Raw genomic sequence first — 19,139 nt, forward strand, 5'->3', positions numbered from 1 at the left:
GATGAATGTATAGTGGTATCTCATGGTTTTAATTTGCATTCACCATTGACTTGAGCACTTTTCACAGGCACATGGTTAGGTATGTCTTCAAGAATCATCTGTTGTACTATTTTGTCCGCTCTTTTTTTTTTTGGCCTTTTTATTATTATTTTTTTTTTGCTAATCAAGTGATGCATTTAATGAAAACCACCTAAGATAGTAAAGGAGACATGAGCTAACTGCAGAGAATTTCTGTTGTAGAATACTTCCCCTCCACTACCACGCTGGACACCACTGCAGAGCAAGTCACGGCCAGTGAAGCAGCGGAGCTGGATGTGAGGAAGCTCATTGGCCAGATGCACTGAACTCAACGAGGCACGTGGAGATGAGGAACTTGCAGATGTAATATCCCACCTAGATGGATGTGGTTTGGAACCCGTGCTTTGCTGCAAGGGCTAATAACCCTAGGGCAAGTTATCCAATATCCCCCAAGCAGCCTCATTTGGATCATGTCTGGTTAGACCCTCCTTATTCCAAAAGCAAAAACCAAACCAAAACAAACAAACAACTCCCCCTGAAGACAAATCAATCCCTACAGTCTCACTTTCTCTTCCTTCCTTCAACCCTTTTACAAAGGATAACACAGGGGCGACAGTTCTGAGCTCTCAGGAAATAGGGTCTTAGATGCTTTTGGAGGTTGAGAGGCTAGAACGGCAGTCTAGAAATTCCTTTCATCTTATGGCACTGATTCAGTTTAGACTTGATCTCTCCTCCTCTCCCTCCACCCGTGCTCTCTCACCCCCAGACGGACATATTGGCATCAAATAGCTCTAGCTTTCAATCTGTACTGGGATTTGCCAGCAGAAGAGACGTTGGTCGTTGTCATCCGTAAGTTCCCACTCCACCACCAGTTTTATAGAGGGGTATTCACTCTTCACGGGTAGTTTATTCAAGTAGCTGTAGGTCTTGTCTTTTTCAATGGGGCAGCTGATTCCACTCTTACAACCGTCAGGCTCAGGAATAGGAAAGGGAATGGCGAAACCCATCACAATGCCATGCACCACGGCTTTGCTACTTTGAGACTGAGTGCTACTGGTGAATGTGACATTGACACTGTAAGACTGTCCTTTGTGCAGTTGGCAGGGTTGGGTGGAGCATGGATTCACATTCACTTCCTTTATAACTCCGACCCCAGAACCGCAGTCCTTGAAATGCACCGGCTCGGCCAGGGCAGAGGCGCTGAGTGCCAGGAACAGGAACGCGGCGCCCAAGAAACGCATCGCAGCTAAGACTGCAAGCTCAATGAAAAAAGCCTAAGAGTTCTTTATATATGCTGGACACGAGTTTTTTTAGTCAGTTATCCTTCTGCAAATATTTTCTCCCAGTCTGTGGCTTACTTATTTTCTTAATGTCTTTGAAGAGCAGAGTTTTATATTTTGATGGTCTAAGTAATCAATTTTTTCCTTTATGGTAATTGCTTTCTGTCTCTTGTATAGGAAATCTTTACCTACCCTTGGGTCCCAAAGATATTCTCTATTTTTCTTAAAGGTTTTATGGTTTCAGCGTTTATATTCAGGTTTATAATCCATTTACATCATGTTTTCTCTTAGAGTCACATTCTCTCTTTTGGTCATCTCTCATTTATAAGTCCTACACGCTAGTCAATTCAACATAAATGCTGATTCATAAACATGCATTTACCATTTGTAGGCCTTGCTTATACTGCTTTCCTAATCTGTAGTGCCCCACCCTTCTTGTGCTTGTATCTCTGTCTTTGCAAATTCAGTGCATTACCCAGACCCCAGCTCAAATGCTACTTCCTCAGAAACCTCTTAGCTGGAAATAGTTTCTCCCTGCTTGGATTACTTGTATTTTAAAATGGCATTTAAAAATATATTTATTGTATTTTCCCTACTGGAAGGGCTAGATGAGATCTTACTCACTGTGTATTCCCCAATTTATTCACTGCTTGCTGTGTGCCAGATACTATTCTAAGTCTGTACATGCTCCAACTTATTTTAGAGCAGGTTTGCTGAATGAGAGTTAATAAACTAGAAACGTCATCAAAATAAAGAAAATAGCATAATATTATTTTAGAAAACATTCTTGCTATGTTCATCTAATTAACTGTAATATTTTAAAAACACCAAATTTTATGATGAGGACTTATATACCTGGCTTAAACATGTATCTACTTTCCATCCTCTTTAAGATTTCAGAGTACTTATGATCACAGGGAAAAAGGATAACAGGAAATTTAATTTCTTATTACATAATAGAGGGACGTTCCTGGAATTCATATGAACAGAAAATTTTAGTTTTTATATAGTTTTATTAATAAACAGGGAATTATATAATACATTAAAATTTCAAAGTGTCACCATAATATTCTTAAAAGTACAAAATTAAATGCCTAAATTTCATAAACATTTTCCCCATAAGGCAAAAGAAAAAACCCAGTAATTACAAATATATATATTTTACAGAAAAACTTCCATTTATCATGGAAATTATTGAGATTACAAACAGCAGACGAATTATGACTGAATTTCATATCCTAATGGATCAAGTCCCTGGTCTAGGAGCATTAGAGAGGATTCTCTTAACTTCTGTAGCAATTTCCTTAGTTCTTCCTTAGAAAACACCTGATTTTTAAAAAAGAGAAAAATGTTAAGAATGACAACAAAAAAGAGTGTGAATTTACAGTCATCTAATCAACCTGATTAGCTTAATGCAAGAAGAAATTCCTCTTTAAGGTTTATGTAGCCAGAGGCCAGTATATTAGGATAGCCCAGGACTTCAAAGCTACTTCTCTGGACCAGTCTATATACTTCAAACTGCTTAGAAATGTATACAGATTTTGGATATAAAAGCACAAACATTAAAACTGGATCCCTACTTTAAGAAAGTCTAAGAACATCTAAAGAATATAAACACATCTCACAAACCTAAATATTATTACAGAGGTTATCAAATCACTAAAATTTAAAAGTGCAAATGCTCTAGAACTTACCAGATACAGCTTGTGGCGCTCAGAGGATACCATATCCGCTAACTGCAGGCATTCCTGATACTGACCGGTACTATGCAATATGGTGTGAAGCAGAAAACACAACATTGGCAGACAAAGCTTTCTCAGTAAAACCATTTGATATGTTCTTTCATGGTCTTCCTCAGCATCCTACAGACAGACATCAAGTAGTCATTCTAACAACTTTAAGCTAAATACCCTTACAAAGAAGTCAATGAATCAAACCAAAAAGCAACAGGTAAAAGCTAAAGTGTTTCTGTAAAGCTTGTCATGCTAACTAAAAATAAAACAAGGCAGGGTTTCTATCATGGTATCTTCAGAGGAGTCAGAAGTCTGAAAATGAAAACAGAATGCTTCTGAATTTGTACTTACTATGTTTTAAGTAAAAACATGCATAAAAGGAAAAACAGAGACTAGAGCAAAAATCAGAACAGAAAATAATAACCATTGCCCTGGATATATACAGAAGGAAACACAGATACCAGGAGGACTGAGAGGGCTCTTCATACCACCAGCAGTGATTCCTGCTGGGAATAAGCATCAGGATGAGGGGAGAGGTGCACAGGGAGGACAACTTCATTGCACATATTTTGTTTCTTTAAACAGAGAATGAATTTATGATGTCTTTGTATAATTTATTAAAAATAGAAAAATTAAAAAAATCTGGGGGGCTTCCCTGGTGGCGCAGTGGTTGAGAGTCCGCCTGCCGATGCAGGGGACACAAGAGAAAACAGTGAGCATTTCTTTATAAGTATACAGGGGTCTTTCTAAAAAATTTTGTGGGTACTAAGAGTGCAGGAAAAAAAACAGACTTTTTTTTTTTTTTTTTTTTTTTAAGCCGCTCTGCGGCATGTGGGATCTTCCCGGACCGGGGCACGAACCCGTGTCCCCTGCATCGGGAGGCGGACTCTCAACCACTGTGCCACCAGGGAAGCCCCAGAACAGACCTTTCATGCCCACTACATTTTCTTATAAAAAACTGAAAACTAAAATAATTAAAATAATAAAAAGGTACCCAACCACAAAAAAATTTCTGAAATAATCTTAAAAATTAGGAGGAAATCCATAGGACTCATAGTGTAAAACAAAACAGAAAACAGGACAAGCAAAAATACCAACTGGTCCTTTGAAAAGCCTAATAAGACACCTAATTAATTAAAAATTTTTTCCTTATGACAATATTAATCACTAAAAATCTCTTCATGTGAGAGACTATAATATTAAATTGCTAAAACATTTTCAAAGGTAGATGTAAGTGGAGGTATGAAGCAACAGAATGTAATCTGGAAATTATACCAAGGAATAATTGTACTAAATCTGACATAGGTCAGGTTTCCACACATACGAAAACTTAGTGTCAACCTTTTTGTCCTGTTTTGAGATATAGATACATAGAAGCAAATATTAAAACGCATGCTTTGTATGTTCTTAGCTTTAAAAGGGAAAGCACCTTCATTTATTTTCTCAAATAGGAACTTACTACCTTTGGAGGTGCATTTAAAACACCTCAAGGTCTTACTCATAATTCATATTAATGAATCCTACTAGGGGCCTAGTAAGAATAAGAAGACTGCTTCTTTCTGGGTCACTCCATTTGTGCTCCAATGTACTCTTTCCCCCTATGCTAAAGAAGCAAAGTACCCTTGGCCCCTAGACTCCTTTCCACCTGCTTACTGATAACCTCGTTTCATAGGATGGATTCTGGCACCTGCCTCTCCGAAATCCAGTTGCTGCCAAATATCAGGGTGTGATCTCTTCTGCTGACTATAGGTGATTTCCATACCAGTGGGTTGGCTGCTATCAACCATCAACCAACCAGAATCATGCCTGATGGGCCCAGCAATTTGCCACAAGGAAAAGGGAATAAATTGCTCTGCTACAACCTATGATATTTTTCTCATCTGAATAAAATATCCTGTAAATTTGAAAAATTTGAAAAATCCTGTAAATATATAAAACAAAAAGATTCTTTCCATCAGGGACATGTAGTGCTTTATATGTGAGAAAAGCTCATTAACTGATATGTGTTGATGTGTTTATGTACATATATGTGCATATATGTATATGTCCTATTTAGGATAGGGGGTTTGGGGGTGGGGCAGGGTCTCTAAAGAGAGATGACGCTGGAGCAGACTGCTGAAGGAAGGAAGCCATCCATGCAGATATCTGGGGGAAAAGAGCACTCTAGGCAGAAGAACGGCAAAGAGGCCAGAAGGCTAGAGCAAAGTGAGGGGAGAGCAGTAGGATACAAGACTGGGGAGGCAGTCAGGGCCAGCGGATGTGTGATCTTGTAGGTCAAGAAAAGAACTCTGGGTTTTATTCAAAGTGTACCGAGAAGCCATCAGAAAGGTCTGAGTAGGAGAGTCATACCTCTTTGATTTTAAAAGGATTACTAGCTGATCTCTGAGTAAGGGACTGCATAAGGAAGAGTGGAAGCAAGGGAAAGACAGTTGAGGCTTCAACTAGAATGTGGTTGAGGCAGAGGTGGCGAAAAGTAGGTAAAGATGAGCTGCCTCCTCCATTCCCCCTGCCATCCCTGTGTGCCACCAGCCTCCAACACGAATGGGCCCGTTCTGCAGTTATGTAAAAAGTGAGGTACAGATGTAAGAGTCAGCATACAAGGCCAGGGCTTTGTTGAACAGCTGTGCCTTGCACATGGTGCTAGCCAGGTGAGTGAGTGGGGGCTGAAATCTAATCCATGCTCCAGTCTACAGGTCATGTGCACTTGGCATGGAATCTATCTGTGTAAGAGAATGGATACCATTTCCTAATTTTTATACAAGTGATATAAGTGCTATCAGGAGCCCTGAATAATTTCCTGCTTTGCTGAGTATGTAAGAGTATTAAGCTAAACTCAACTCAAAATATCATTATTTATCATTTGATTGTTCAAGAAATCTCTTCTTGTTTGGATTAGATTTGAAGACATGATTGAGACTGAATATTGATTTTTAAATGTTTGGTAAAACAAAATGGTATCATTCATAGCCTTCCACTCCTACTCTATTTTTAAAACACTCCGGAGTGTCTGTTTTGTGACTTTCACTATCTTTTTTTAAAATTTATTTATTTGGTTGCTCTGGGTCTTAGTTGCAGCAGGCGGGCTCCTTAGTTGTGGCATGCAAACTCTTTGTTGTGGCATGCATGTGGGATCTAGTTCCCTGACCAGGGATTGAACCCAGGCCCCCTGCACTGGGAGCTTGGAGTCTTAACCACTGCACCACCAGGGAAGTCCCTAAACTAACATTAATTAATACTTAGAATAACAAAGATTTATGTATAAATAAGGCATCAAGTCTTTTCAAACCTTAAATACCATTTAATTAGCATTTTGCAACACTAAAATTTTATCTTCGTGAGCAGCAGCATGAAATAGAAGAGAAAACCCAAGGATCCTGCTAAAGGTTCAAAACTATTTATGAAGTCAGCAGAGTTACTGTATCAGGAATAGTAGCAAATAGGGGCTCAAATCTAGTCTCCTGTCCCTAATGTTTTTGCTTCTGGTCAAAAAGGGAAGCTAGAGGAACTAGAAAAATGTAGTAGCAAAAACCAAAACAAACAATAAAAAAGGAGTGATGATCGCTTCTCAACCTTTTGACTAAGATCAAGTGTGAAAAAGGAGTGACTATACTAAGATTCAGGGAATGCAGAAGGAAGATACCAAACATACTCCTGTGATTTTTCTGTTCAAAATAATATACCTAATATCCAAGAATCCAGCATTTACAATCCTTGGACAGATCATCAGGTCTGCAGAGGTAAAACTGAGTTACTCCATGTTTCTGTCATGCCCCATGAGCAAGCCTCAATGCCTTTCCCTCACACCATTATTACCTGCAGCATCCTTCCTTTCTCCCACCTCAGCTCATCCAAATTTACCCAATTCGTTCAAGATTCAGTCAAATGCTACACCTTTCAAGCATTCTGTCCAGATCTCTTCCAGGTAGAAAGAACCTTTTCTTTTCCTAAGCTCACAAAATGCTTCATCTGTGCTTTTCTTATGGTATTTATTACTTCTGTAACTGGTTTCTCAACCCAGGCTACACATTAAAGCTCTCCAGATAGGGCTTCCCTGGTGGCGCAGCAGTTGAGAGTCCGCCCGCCGATGCGGGGGACGCGGGTTTGTGCTCCGGTCCGGGAGGATCCCACATGCCGTGGAGCAGCTGGACCTGTGGGCCATGGCTGCTGGGCCTGCATATCTGGAGCCTGTGCTCCACAACGGGAGAGGCCACAGTAGTGAGAGGCCCATGTACTGCAAAAAAAAAAAAAAGCCAGCCAGCCCTATCTCAGACCAATTAACCCAGAATCTCTGGAAGTGGAACCCGGTATTTTTTTTCTAGTATTTAAAAAGATATTTTATTTGAAAATCATTTCAAACAAACTGAATTACAACAATAGTACAAAGAATATCTCAATACCCTCACCCTTTGTTCAGTCTTTGCCCTGTTTGCTTTATGATTTGCATCTGTATGTGTATCTATAAATACACATTTTTTTAACCCTTTGAGGGCAAGCTGCATAATCATGTTCCCTTACCTCTAAATACTTCAGTGTTTACTTCCTAATAAAGAGAAGTTTCTCTAATATAATCACAATGCAGTTAACGATGTCAGGAAATTTAACAGTGACGTAATACCTTAACATCACTGACTTAACACTCTCCTTTATAGCATCTTTCTTCCTCCAATGCAGGAGCCAGTTTAGGATCACATACTACATTTAACTGTCATGTCTTTTCAGGACTCTTTAAAAGTTTTTTTTTTTAATACAATTTTTAAAGGCAACATTCCATTTACAGATATTACAAAATACTGGCTATATTCCCCATACTGTACAGTATGTCCTTGTAGCCTATCTTACACCCAACAGTTCCTACCTCCCCCTCCACAACCCCTATGTTGCCCCTCCCTCCCCACTCCCCACTAGTGGTAACCACTAGTGGAACCAAACCAGTATTTTTTAAAAGTTCTCCAGATCATTTAAATCGACAGCTCAGAGGTGAGAACCACTGCTTTATATATGTCTTACTCATTCTACTAGACTTATCTTCATATCTATAAATTGAGTTGAATACATATATAATTAATTTTTAGGTCCAGAACTTTAAAAAATTAGATTTGGGACTTCCCTGGTGGCACAGTGGTTAAGACTCCACGCTCCCAATACAGGGGGCCTGGGTTCGATTCCTGGTCAGGGAACTAGATCCCCCATGCATGCTGCAACTAGGAGTTCACATGCCACAACTAAGGAGCCCACTGGCTGCAACTAAGACCCAGCACAATCAAATAAATACTTTTTTAAAAATCAGATTTTACTATCCTAAGTGAACATATTAAATATGGAAAAATAGTTTACCCAAGAGTCAAACATTCCTATATTCCCTAACAAGTATTTCAGGTTAAATTATGGGATGTTTAGTTATAAGTACAAAGGTTATATAGGATCTGTAGCTGCTCCTATTCAAAAAACTTTTTAAAAAAGATATTATTTTTGCTTTTAGCTATAAACAATGCACACAGCTTACCTCTCTAACATCCACCATCCACCCTCCGTCAACAAACAACAAGACATTGTACATTTTCTCCTTCACATCAGCAGTTAGGGCATCCAAATGCCCTTTCCAAATACCATAATCCATCTGCAAAACAAACATAAGGCAGATATATAACAGACTATAATGTATCTGTAAAGTACAGACAGGAATATACATATATGGAACATCATTCTAAAGAGTTGACATTCAGTAAGCCAAATATAAAAACAAACATCGACGGATTGCAGTTCAATAAAACGCTAAAATGTTAACCATGTAAATGAGCACTATTGTCACCTGAAGGTATGTTTCATGTTTGGTTAATTATCTACAGAAAAGTAACTAAAGAGATGGGTTTTTTTCAAAGTAGAACAGTAGTAAGGAAGATCACTTGTTATAATAGGAATATAACTGCTGAAAAAATGATCTCTTTAAATATATGACATGTATTTTTGAGATGCAATAGACATGTCTCATCTATATTCAACTTACTTCATATTTCTTTTCTTTGTGTTCATGAGCCACTTTCTCAGTAAAAGTTGCTTGAGGTGTCAAAGTAGGTTTTTGTGGAGCTGAATTCATATGCTTAAACCACTCATTAAAGGTTTCATGGGCTTCCTAAAATGCAAAATAGAAGAGAAATACAAAACAAAAAACTGTTCACATATGTTCAACAAAGTTTTTAAAAAGTTGATTCTTAGAAATAATTTTTCAGTAGCAAGAAGTAAAATCGTTTAATATTTCTTTTTTATACAAAAAAAAATCATGGTGAATAAGTGTTTTGTTTGTGATGTTCACATATTTACTTGTCTGTCTTCTTGACGAGCCTATTAGCTTCTAGAGGGCAAGGATAGAAAGACATCCAGAATTAGTCCTAGAACCTAGCCAATCACTTCATTATTTGTTGAATGAATTTTGAATGAGTGTGTTGTTATTTTAGTCACAATACAGAATATCTTGCTTTTTTCAGTTATTGCCAAAAGCAGAAATGTTAAAGTTGAGAGAAGCATTCAAAGAATCTTAAGAAAACATACATTTCAGACATCACACACACTATCTACCATGTGAAACGTTCTTAGTTGGTTAGCACTGATTAGAGGCTCAAGCAAATGAAGACCAGGTCTTGTCTTCAAAGTTCTTATGGATCAGTCAGTCCCACAGTCGCAAGGGAGCTAAGATAATGAGTCAATCACCACTTCTGGAAAAACAGTTCAAGGTCTGAGAGTGAATCAGGAAAGTCATCATAAAGAAAGGTTTTGTGGTTTTTACAATCTCACCAAGTAAGCTCTAATGCACAAGTGTTCTCGGATAGCGTTATCATCTTCAGCAGGAAGTGGGCTCTCCATTCCTTGCTCCTCCCACTGGTTATAGATTTCTGCTATTGAATCCTGAGGAATTTTCACAAATACTTCTTTTGCAGCTTCGTGCTTTTTTGATGCTGTGAAAAAGATATACAGTTTTTCAATACATATGGATTTCCGTGTAATGGTTTCTAAAGGAATCAAATTATTGGTTTGCAACTTTCACAGCTACCTGTAACCATTTCATGTCTCAAGGTACTTCTGTTAAAGGTCTGGGTGATCTCTCTACTTAATGGCTGGGCTTTTCCTTATTTCAATGTAACAGTCACAAAAGGATTCATTAAATGCAATTACTTTTGCATACTTTTCTGTGTCTTAAAAAAAGGCAATTCAATTTTTTCAAAGCCTTGAGATTATATGCAAAATTGAGTAGGATATGAAAAGTCACTATTAAATATGTTTTGTTTCACAATACCAGCCGTAACAGTGGCTGTTTTGTACCTTACCCTACTGGAAGGGTTGGAAAAACAAACAACAAAGTTCTAGAACAGAACAAAAACTTAAAAAAAAAAAAAAGAATATAAAAATACAGCATACCCAAGAATTTCCTCATTATGGCATTGCCTTGTTTTAGTGCTTCCGCCCTCTGTGATGGGTCAAATACCAACCAGTCAATTACATCGATTTTTAAACGGTCCTCCTATTCATTTAATTGGAAAAAAGAAATGTCAACTGTGTTTTTTCTACGATATTCTACAAATTAGTAGAATCAGCTTATGTCTGTACTTCTAGTGAATACTTTCCCTCAGGTTATACAAAATAATGAAAGAAAATAGCTTTTCTTAGTTTATTTTCACATTTAATAGGTCTCTATTAAATTATAGAAAAAACTTACTGGACTGTGAATCTGGAATTATATATGTGATGTCCCACCAACTTAATCATGTAATTCCTTTAAGTGCTACTCTAAAATTTTTTTCTTTCCTAGATAAAACTTTCTATTCTTTTCTGAAAATAGGAATAAGTAAGCTACATAAAACTTAGTGATTGATCAGGACTTCCCTGGTGGTCCAGTGGTAAAGAATCCACCTTCCAATGCAGGAAACTAAGATCCCACATGCTGCAGAGCAACTAAGCCCACGTGTCTCAATGAGAGAGCCCGTGTGCCGCAGACTACAGAGCCCATGCACTCTGGAGCCCACACGGCATAAACAGAGAGAGAAAACCCACATGTCACAGCTAGAGAGAAGCCCACGCACCAAAACGAAGAGCCCACCCGCCACAACGAAAAGATGCCACAATGAAAAGATCCCGAGTGCCACAACTAAGACCCGACTCAGCCAAAAAACAAAAAAAGTTAGTGACTGATCAAGTATCTAGAATAATCTGATGAGCAAAAATCCAATGCTCAGGTTTTTTCCATTAAAGAAACTTCCCTTAACATAATACTACTATTAAGCAATTCCTTACACAAGACCTTAAATTTGCTGCCAATTTTTATAACTTGGCTGACAAAGAAAAATTCTTTAAAAAAGAAAGAAGCCAGAGTATTTTAAGGTAAAGTTCACAAAAGCATAACATGAGGGATTATCAGGAGTTATATAACACACCTCTCTCTTCCCCTCATGTTACCTCAGTAGTGCCAGTATCTAGGGCTGGGGCCAGGTCATGATGACTGAATTCACCATTATCTTTCTTCCGAATATTCTCAACTACGGTTTTTGTTATAGTTGCAATATCCAAATCTAAAGAATTTTTTGAAGAAACAAAAACAAGAATTAATCGTTCACACTAATATCCTCTAAACAGTCACAACGATTTGGTAAATTTGGGATAACACTTCTTTAAAAATATGTAAAATATGAAAGACATTTTAAAAGAAAATGCCAAAATTAAAAGATATTTCACACGAGTTACAGTATAGGTTATTTCATTCCTAAAACAGAATTTCACTGAAAACCTCATTCCTTTTTCACCTCGTAAGAGAAATAGGATTTAAAACTAGAAGGCTAAATGTTAACTAAAGCCAAAATGATAATCTGCCTACAAAGCCCAGTAGATGTTCTCAACCATTTTTACCTGCTTCTTTAGCCAGCTCCAGGCAATGGTGGCGCTGTTCAAATTCTGTAACACCTTCCAAAAATAATGCATACTGGGCAACAGCGAGGTCTTGAGGCAAATGACAGGTATAAAATGCTATGAGATTTGTATGTTTCTCATTTATTAAAAGCTAAAAAACAAAAAAAGGATCAAAGTATGTCAATAATTAAGTTCTAGGATCAACAGTGCTTTTTAAAAAGTTCACTTCAAAATTTCAAATATATTTAGGAGAGATTCATACAGATATAGATTTGTGCTGCTAAACAGAATTTTAAATTCCAAAAGAAAGTATTTATGACAATTAAAAGACCTTTATGGATTTTGATGACTCTCCTGCCACTAGATATTAAAATATTATCATTCTGATTTTTGTTTTCATTAAAATGGTAAAAAAATATATATAATTGTGGTTTCTCAAAGTTTACCTGTATGTATGTCTTTAAAACTTCAATGGAAACTTCTTCCTTCACAGGAAAAAAGATATAATTATTAAATTATAAATACAACTGCTTATGTATACCAGCAATATATCTAATAAAAATTCCGCTATAATGATTTAATGACTTTTAATACTTACCACTGAGCAATAACTACATGTAATAACTAAGTGCTTAGCGAAGTTCATGTACTGCCTTACCCTAACTCTTCGTGGGTAGTTACTATTACTGTTCACATTTTACAGAGGAAGAAACTAAGACCTAAGGAGATTTACCCAGAATTACACAGCTAGAAGCCGCTGAGTAAGAATATGAATCCAGGATTCTTACTCCAAAACCCAAGCTTTCAACTACTGTATCATTCTGCCTTCTACATGTACTCTGACCAAAGTGTTACCACTTAGGACAGAAGAAGGTTTAAGATCTCAGAGAACTTAGTCTGGCTCAGTTACCTTAGCTGGTTGATTTAGAGTTGGGTACTGATGAGGATTAAAGTTATAAATTGTCCAAAATCCAGGTAACCACCAGCATTCTGCAGCCACAGATTAGAACCCTAACAAGTAACCTGCAGTGAATTATCATCGAGTGACCAGACCATATGAGACTATGGTCACCATTTCCAGAAAACAACCACCAAAAAGTAGCATGTTTTCCTGACAATAGGTGTATAAAGCATCAGTCTTGCAGAGAAGGGTATACAACTCATTTTTATTTACTTTGGTCTGTAGTCCCAGAGTGCGGAAAAACAAAATGAGGTGAGTCATGAAGCGAAGGAGGTGTCCAGGTAGATTGTTTCTGCTTTTGGAAAGCCATTTGCTAAATTCATCCATCAGACCTATAAGCAATCAAAGCAAATATGCAACAATAGGGATAAAAATCAAAAGAAGAGATATAAACACTATCCAAGGACATTTACTGTATTTCTATACCACTACCAGTTCACTATCTCATTGTTAAGAACCATCATATAAAACAGACTCTGGATTAAATTCAAACTTTATTTTCTAAAAATTAAGTAAATAGTTGCATTCAGATACGTTGATATTTATAGAGATGACAAAATGTGGTTAAGTCATATGCACTGTTTTGATAACTTTTTACAAAATTACTAAAGAAAACAAAGAACTCATACAAAGTGAAATAAAATATATCTTACCATCAATGTCTCCCAGGATAAGGAATTTTTGAACTATATGATAATGTTCTTGATTCTCTTCCAGAACTCTCTGAAAAAGTTTTTACATTTTCCATAAATCTACTATGGTCATTCTGCAGTATGCACTCATTGGTAAGCTAAAAATGTCAACTTTTGAAGGAACATATACAAAGAAAAAGCTGGAGATGAAGGGTCTTAGGAGACCAAAAAAGAGTAAAACATGAGAAAGATACTGCCCTTGGAAATATATACTCAAGGCTCAACGTTATCTTTGAAAGCAGAGAATTGCGATAAAACAATTTAATCTCTGTGAATGTTATGAAACTTTTATTTTTTATATTTTACTACAGTTTTCCTTGGCAGTCTGTGGTGAACCAGAAAAGAAGGGCACATGTGACCAAATCAAAATAAACTGTAAGATTTCCTTCAACATAAACAGTGGTTCTTGAAAGCATTCTTTGGGTATTCTCTTCTGCAAATGGCACCAAAAGTAACAAAACCAATCAAAATAATAAGGCACAGAGCAGACAAAATTTACAAGTAACCTGCTGTTGGATTTTTTTCTGAAGCAAATAATTCATATATTTTTGGTCAAATATATTTTGATTTTTATTTGTCTAAATTTTCTTCCAATATTTTTTCTTTTTTACATTCAAATGTTTGCTCCCTCTGGAATTGATTTTAATACATGGCATGAAGCAGAGATCTAGCTTTGTTCTCTTCCAGATGGAAAGTCAATTATGTCCATACCATGTATGTAAATAAACCATCCCTCTTCCTCTGAAAGGAAACGTCATCTCTGTCATCTACAACTATTAAGTTCTCATATATATTTGAATCTAATATGGATTTTCGTATTCCGATGATCTATTTATTCCTGTGACAATTCGATACTGTTTTATTGTATCTTTATATTGTTTTATTATTGAGGAAGGCAAATACCCTATTAATTATTGTTCTTTTCTCGCCATTCTCACTTATTCTTCTACTTGGAAATTTTCTATAAATTCATCCATCAGACCTATAAGCAATCAAAGCAAATATGCAACAATAGGGATAAAAATCAAAAGAAGAGATATAAACACTATCCAAGGACATTTACTGTATTTCTATACCACTACCAGTTCACTATCTCATTGTTAAGAACCATCATATAAAACAGACTCTGGATTAAATTCAAACTTTATTTTCTAAAAATTAAGTAAATAGTTGCATTCAGATACGTTGATATTTATAGAGATGACAAAATGTGGTTAAGTCATATGCACTGTTTTGATAACTTTTTACAAAATTACTAAAGAAAACAAAGAACTCATACAAAGTGAAATAAAATATATCTTACCATCAATGTCTCCCAGGATAAGGAATTTTTGAACTATATGATAATGTTCTTGATTCTCTTCCAGAACTCTCTGAAAAAGTTTTTACATTTTCCATAAATCTACTATGGTCATTCTGCAGTATGCACTCATTGGTAAGCTAAAAATGTCAACTTTTGAAGGAACATATACAAAGAAAAAGCTGGAGATGAAGGGTCTTAGGAGACCAAAAAAGAGTAAAACATGAGAAAGATACTGCCCTTGGAAATATATACTCAAGGCTCAACGTTATCTTTGAAAGCAGAGAATTGCGATAAAACAATTTAATCTCTGTGAATGTTATGAAACTTTTATATTTTACTACAGTTTTCCTTGGCAGTCCGTGGTGAACCAGAAAAGAAGGGCACATGTGACCAAATCAAAATAAACTGTAAGATTTCCTTCAACATAAACAGTGGTTCTTGAAAGCATTCTTTGGGTATTCTCTTCTGCAAATGGCACCAAAAGTAACAAAACCAATCAAAATAATAAGGCACAGAGCAGACAAAATTTACAAGTAACCTGCTGTTGGATTTTTTTCTGAAGCAAATAATTCATATATTTTTGGTCAAATATATTTTGATTTTTATTTGTCTAAATTTTCTTCCAATATTTTTTCTTTTTTACATTCAAATGTTTGCTCCCTCTGGAATTGATTTTAATACATGGCATGAAGCAGAGATCTAGCTTTGTTCTCTTCCAGATGGAAAGTCAATTATGTCCATACCATGTATGTAAATAAACCATCCCTCTTCCTCTGAAAGGAAACGTCATCTCTGTCATCTACAACTATTAAGTTCTCATATATATTTGAATCTAATATGGATTTTCGTATTCCGATGATCTATTTATTCCTGTGACAATTCGATACTGTTTTATTGTATCTTTATATTGTTTTATTATTGAGGAAGGCAAATACCCTATTAATTATTGTTCTTTTCTCGCCATTCTCACTTATTCTTCTACTTGGAAATTTTCTGTTCAGAAATAATGCCCCAAAGCATTAGGTTTCAATGTTAATTTTGGAATGACTGATATTTATATCAAATCACCTCATCCAGGAATGTGGTATATCTATTTATTTGTGTCTTTCAATAGGATTCTATAGTTTTTTATGAAGGTCCTCAAACCCTTGGTTAATTTTATTCCTGGGTATCTTATAGTTTTGGTCAATAATTTAAATGGGACTTTTACAGGGAGCTAAATCCTTTTCTAACTAGCTGTAACAATTACAAAAAGGATATGATTTTTTTCATAACTTTGTCTTGAATTTAGATACTTTAAAAATTCTCTTATTAATTCTAGTAACTTACTGCATCTTGAGTTTCTAGATTTACACTCTCATCATATGTAAATGCTCCCCTGTTTCTAAATTTGTATCTATTCCTTGACTTTCTTGTTTTATTTTCATTCATTGGAATCTCCAAAACAACAGACTGGCAAAAAAACACTTGATAGAGAAAGCACTACATTTTTTTTTACTATACAAAGAACTCTTATACAATAATAAGGAAAAGATAAAATCCAACAGAAAAATAGGTGAAAGCTCTAAATAGGAAATTCAAAAACGGTCAATAAACAGGAAAATTTGCTCAGCCTTATGAATAGACAGGGAAATATGAGAAGAACAGTGAGTTTCTATCTCCCAGCTAATCTGATGGATTGGCAAAAAATAAAAAAAACTGTGATATCTGGGACTAGTGAGAATGCAGGGAAATGGCCACATTAATAAATTACTTGTAGGAGTATGAATTAATTGCTACACAAGGAAATTAACTTAATATACATATACCCTTTAACCCAACATTCCTGCTTTCAGGAAACTTGTAAAGAAACAGGACTAGTAGATAAGCATAAAAAAATAAGAATAAATAAATAAGAATGTTCATTGCAGTGCTAGAAGCAACCTAAATATCACCAAAAGGGGAATGATTAAAAAAAAGATACGTCATTCTATAGAACATTATATACCTATTAAAAATAATAAGTTAGGCTGTTAAATCTATATCCACTAACTCAAAGACAGTATCATTAAATGGGGGGAAAAAAAGCCGTAGACTAATGTAGGTAGAATGATGTGAAAAACAACCTCAAAAACCAAAATCCTATACTGGAATATCTACATTATCTACATATATTTGTAAGATTATGGAGAAGGATATGTAGGATACATATCAATGTTTTATCATCTCAGTGAATGAGAATAACCATAAAGAGGTTGGGAGGAAGTTTTATAAAGGCCTTACTTATACATCTTTAGATTATTTTGTTTCAAGTACATACTTTGGTTATTTAAAAAAATTTTTAAGAATATTACTTTAGGGCTTCCCTGGTGGCACAGTGGTTGGGAGTCCGCCTGCTGATGCAGGGGACACGGGTTCATGCCCCAGTCCGGGAGGATCCCACATGCCGCGGAGCGGCTGGGCCCGTGAGCCATGGCCGCTGGGCCTGCGTGTCCGGAGCCTGTGCTCCGCAACAGGAGAGGCCACAGTGGTGAGAGGCCCGCGTACCCCCCGCAAAAAAAAAAAAAAAAAAAAAATATTACTTTAAAAAATACTGGATTATTTTGAGATCTAGGAAAAGAAAGTCTTGCTAATTTGCCATTATATATTTTAATTTTTCAAAAAGAAAGGGATAAATTAGCTTACATGCATACCATATATTTAGATGAAACCAATCCTAAACCAAATAAACAGAAATGATGTATCATTTAAATATGCAGTTAAGTTTTTTCTTTTTAAAGAGTATATCTTATATGAATAAGAGGTGAGGAAACAAAAAGAGAATATAACAAGATTTCACATACTTTTGTGCCTTTCAGCTACAGTGCACAATGTAACATCTAGTTTCGTATTCCAGTTATCCTAAAATATTGATATTTACCTTTTTATCAGTAGCTTGAAGTTCTTCAAAAACCTTTTCTAAAGTCCAACTTTGAAAGAAAGAACAAGGAAAGGGATAAAATAACGCTAATAAATAATATGAACAAAGACTACAAAATGAAACTTCACAGAGAATACTACAAATCCTCATGATGAAAAACAAACCAACTCACTCACTTTGCCTCCAAATATTCTCTAGGGAGTTCTTCAGTTTCATCTAGAGTTATTACTGATGTCCGGATCTCCTGTTCTACCAGACTGTCCACCATCACCCGAAAGTAGGCCCACACTGTGTCTTCCCAGGTGTCACAGACAGGAAGCAGCTTTACCCCATTCCAAAACAGAAACATGCAGACACAGTCAACAAAAAAGAAAGGAAAAGCAGTTACACCCACTTATATGGACTATAAAGTCACTATAATGATATAAGACATTGTGTATTGTAAAATATCATACCAAAATAACCTCCTCTCTCCACCCCTCAAACCACAGCTCCTTTTTTTTTTTGGCTGCACTGCACAGCATGAGGTGAGGGATATTAGTTCCCTAAGCAGGGATTGAACCCGTGCCCCCTGAAGTGGGAGCTCAGAGTCTTAACCAATGGACGGCCAGGGAAGTCCCTCAAACCACATCTTCTAAGAAGTCTGAATTATTATGATTTTTTCCATGATGAGCACACAATAGCATCAATTTTCCATGCTGATATAAGATGGTGTTTCAGTGTTATGGTAACATTCCTCAAAACCGCTGTAAAATGTAGGGGGTAGTAGGAGTTGTGAGCAGCACACACACATGTGTGAGACAATTCAGTCATTGTGCCTTTATGGAACACTTCTGGATAAAGCTATGGGAACCATAAGTCATCAATAAATGTGAATTGGAATTAAATTTACAATTCTTAGAAACTGAAATTTGATTTCATGTATCAAACCATCATTTGGGGGACTTCCCTAGTGGTCCAGTGGCTAAGACTCCACGCTCCCAATGCAGGGGCCCCAGGTTTGATCCCTGGTCAGGGAACTCCATAGATCCCACAAGCTGCAACTTAGAGTTTGCATGCCGCAACTAAAGATCCCATATGCGGCAAAGAAGATCCCTCGTGCCACAACTAAGACCCAGTGAAGCCAAATAAATAAATAAATTTTTTTTAAAAAGTAAGATTAAAATAAATAAATAAATAAAACATCATTAGGTGTATGAGATACATCAAACTAAGTACGTCAAGTTACTATTCTATTTCATGATTATCTCTATCATTGCTATTCTTAGTAGCTTAAGCTTATACGATTATTATATATGGTTATATATATAACATATATTATATATAATTTCATTCCATAGGAAAAAAAGAATTATTAAAAT

General features: G+C 36.1%; 2 protein-coding genes across 4 annotated transcripts in view; both read right to left on the reverse strand.

The window, feature by feature from the left end:
* Positions 1-628: 628 nt before the first annotated feature.
* On the reverse strand, positions 629-1,259 carry LOC112394270 (NPC intracellular cholesterol transporter 2). The gene has a single exon (XM_024736989.1). It carries the CDS (start codon positions 1,257-1,259, stop codon positions 810-812), a length of 450 nt encoding a protein of 149 aa, XP_024592757.1. The 3' UTR covers positions 629-809.
* A 1,058-nt stretch (positions 1,260-2,317) lies between these two features.
* The window catches only part of NUP107 (nucleoporin 107), a 45,478-nt gene continuing 28,656 nt past the window's right edge, over positions 2,318-19,139 (reverse strand). For all 3 annotated transcript variants that reach the window (XM_024737105.1, XM_024737104.1, XM_024737106.1), the window contains 13 exons: positions 17,955-18,100; positions 17,779-17,827; positions 14,880-14,949; positions 13,098-13,216; positions 12,370-12,408; positions 11,924-12,074; positions 11,477-11,589; positions 10,442-10,544; positions 9,821-9,981; positions 9,036-9,161; positions 8,535-8,648; positions 2,993-3,160; positions 2,318-2,624 (listed from right to left, as the gene is read on the reverse strand). In XM_024737105.1, the coding sequence (XP_024592873.1) occupies positions 2,517-2,624; positions 2,993-3,160; positions 8,535-8,648; positions 9,036-9,161; positions 9,821-9,981; positions 10,442-10,544; positions 11,477-11,589; positions 11,924-12,074; positions 12,370-12,408; positions 13,098-13,216; positions 14,880-14,949; positions 17,779-17,827; positions 17,955-18,100 (1,467 nt within the window). In that variant the 3' untranslated portion in view covers positions 2,318-2,516. The remainder of the gene's footprint in view (positions 2,625-2,992; positions 3,161-8,534; positions 8,649-9,035; positions 9,162-9,820; positions 9,982-10,441; positions 10,545-11,476; positions 11,590-11,923; positions 12,075-12,369; positions 12,409-13,097; positions 13,217-14,879; positions 14,950-17,778; positions 17,828-17,954; positions 18,101-19,139) is intronic.

The sequence above is a fragment of the Neophocaena asiaeorientalis genome, unplaced genomic scaffold (genome assembly GCF_003031525.2).
Source record: "Neophocaena asiaeorientalis asiaeorientalis breed wild unplaced genomic scaffold, Neophocaena_asiaeorientalis_V1.1 scaffold134, whole genome shotgun sequence".
Lineage (NCBI taxonomy): Eukaryota > Metazoa > Chordata > Mammalia > Artiodactyla > Phocoenidae > Neophocaena > Neophocaena asiaeorientalis.

Bases quoted from the DNA above. Each gene is read 5' to 3' on its own strand.
- LOC112394270 (XM_024736989.1), bottom strand. From the start codon at position 1,259: ATGCGTTTCTTGGGCGCCGCGTTCCTGTTCCTGGCACTCAGCGCCTCT.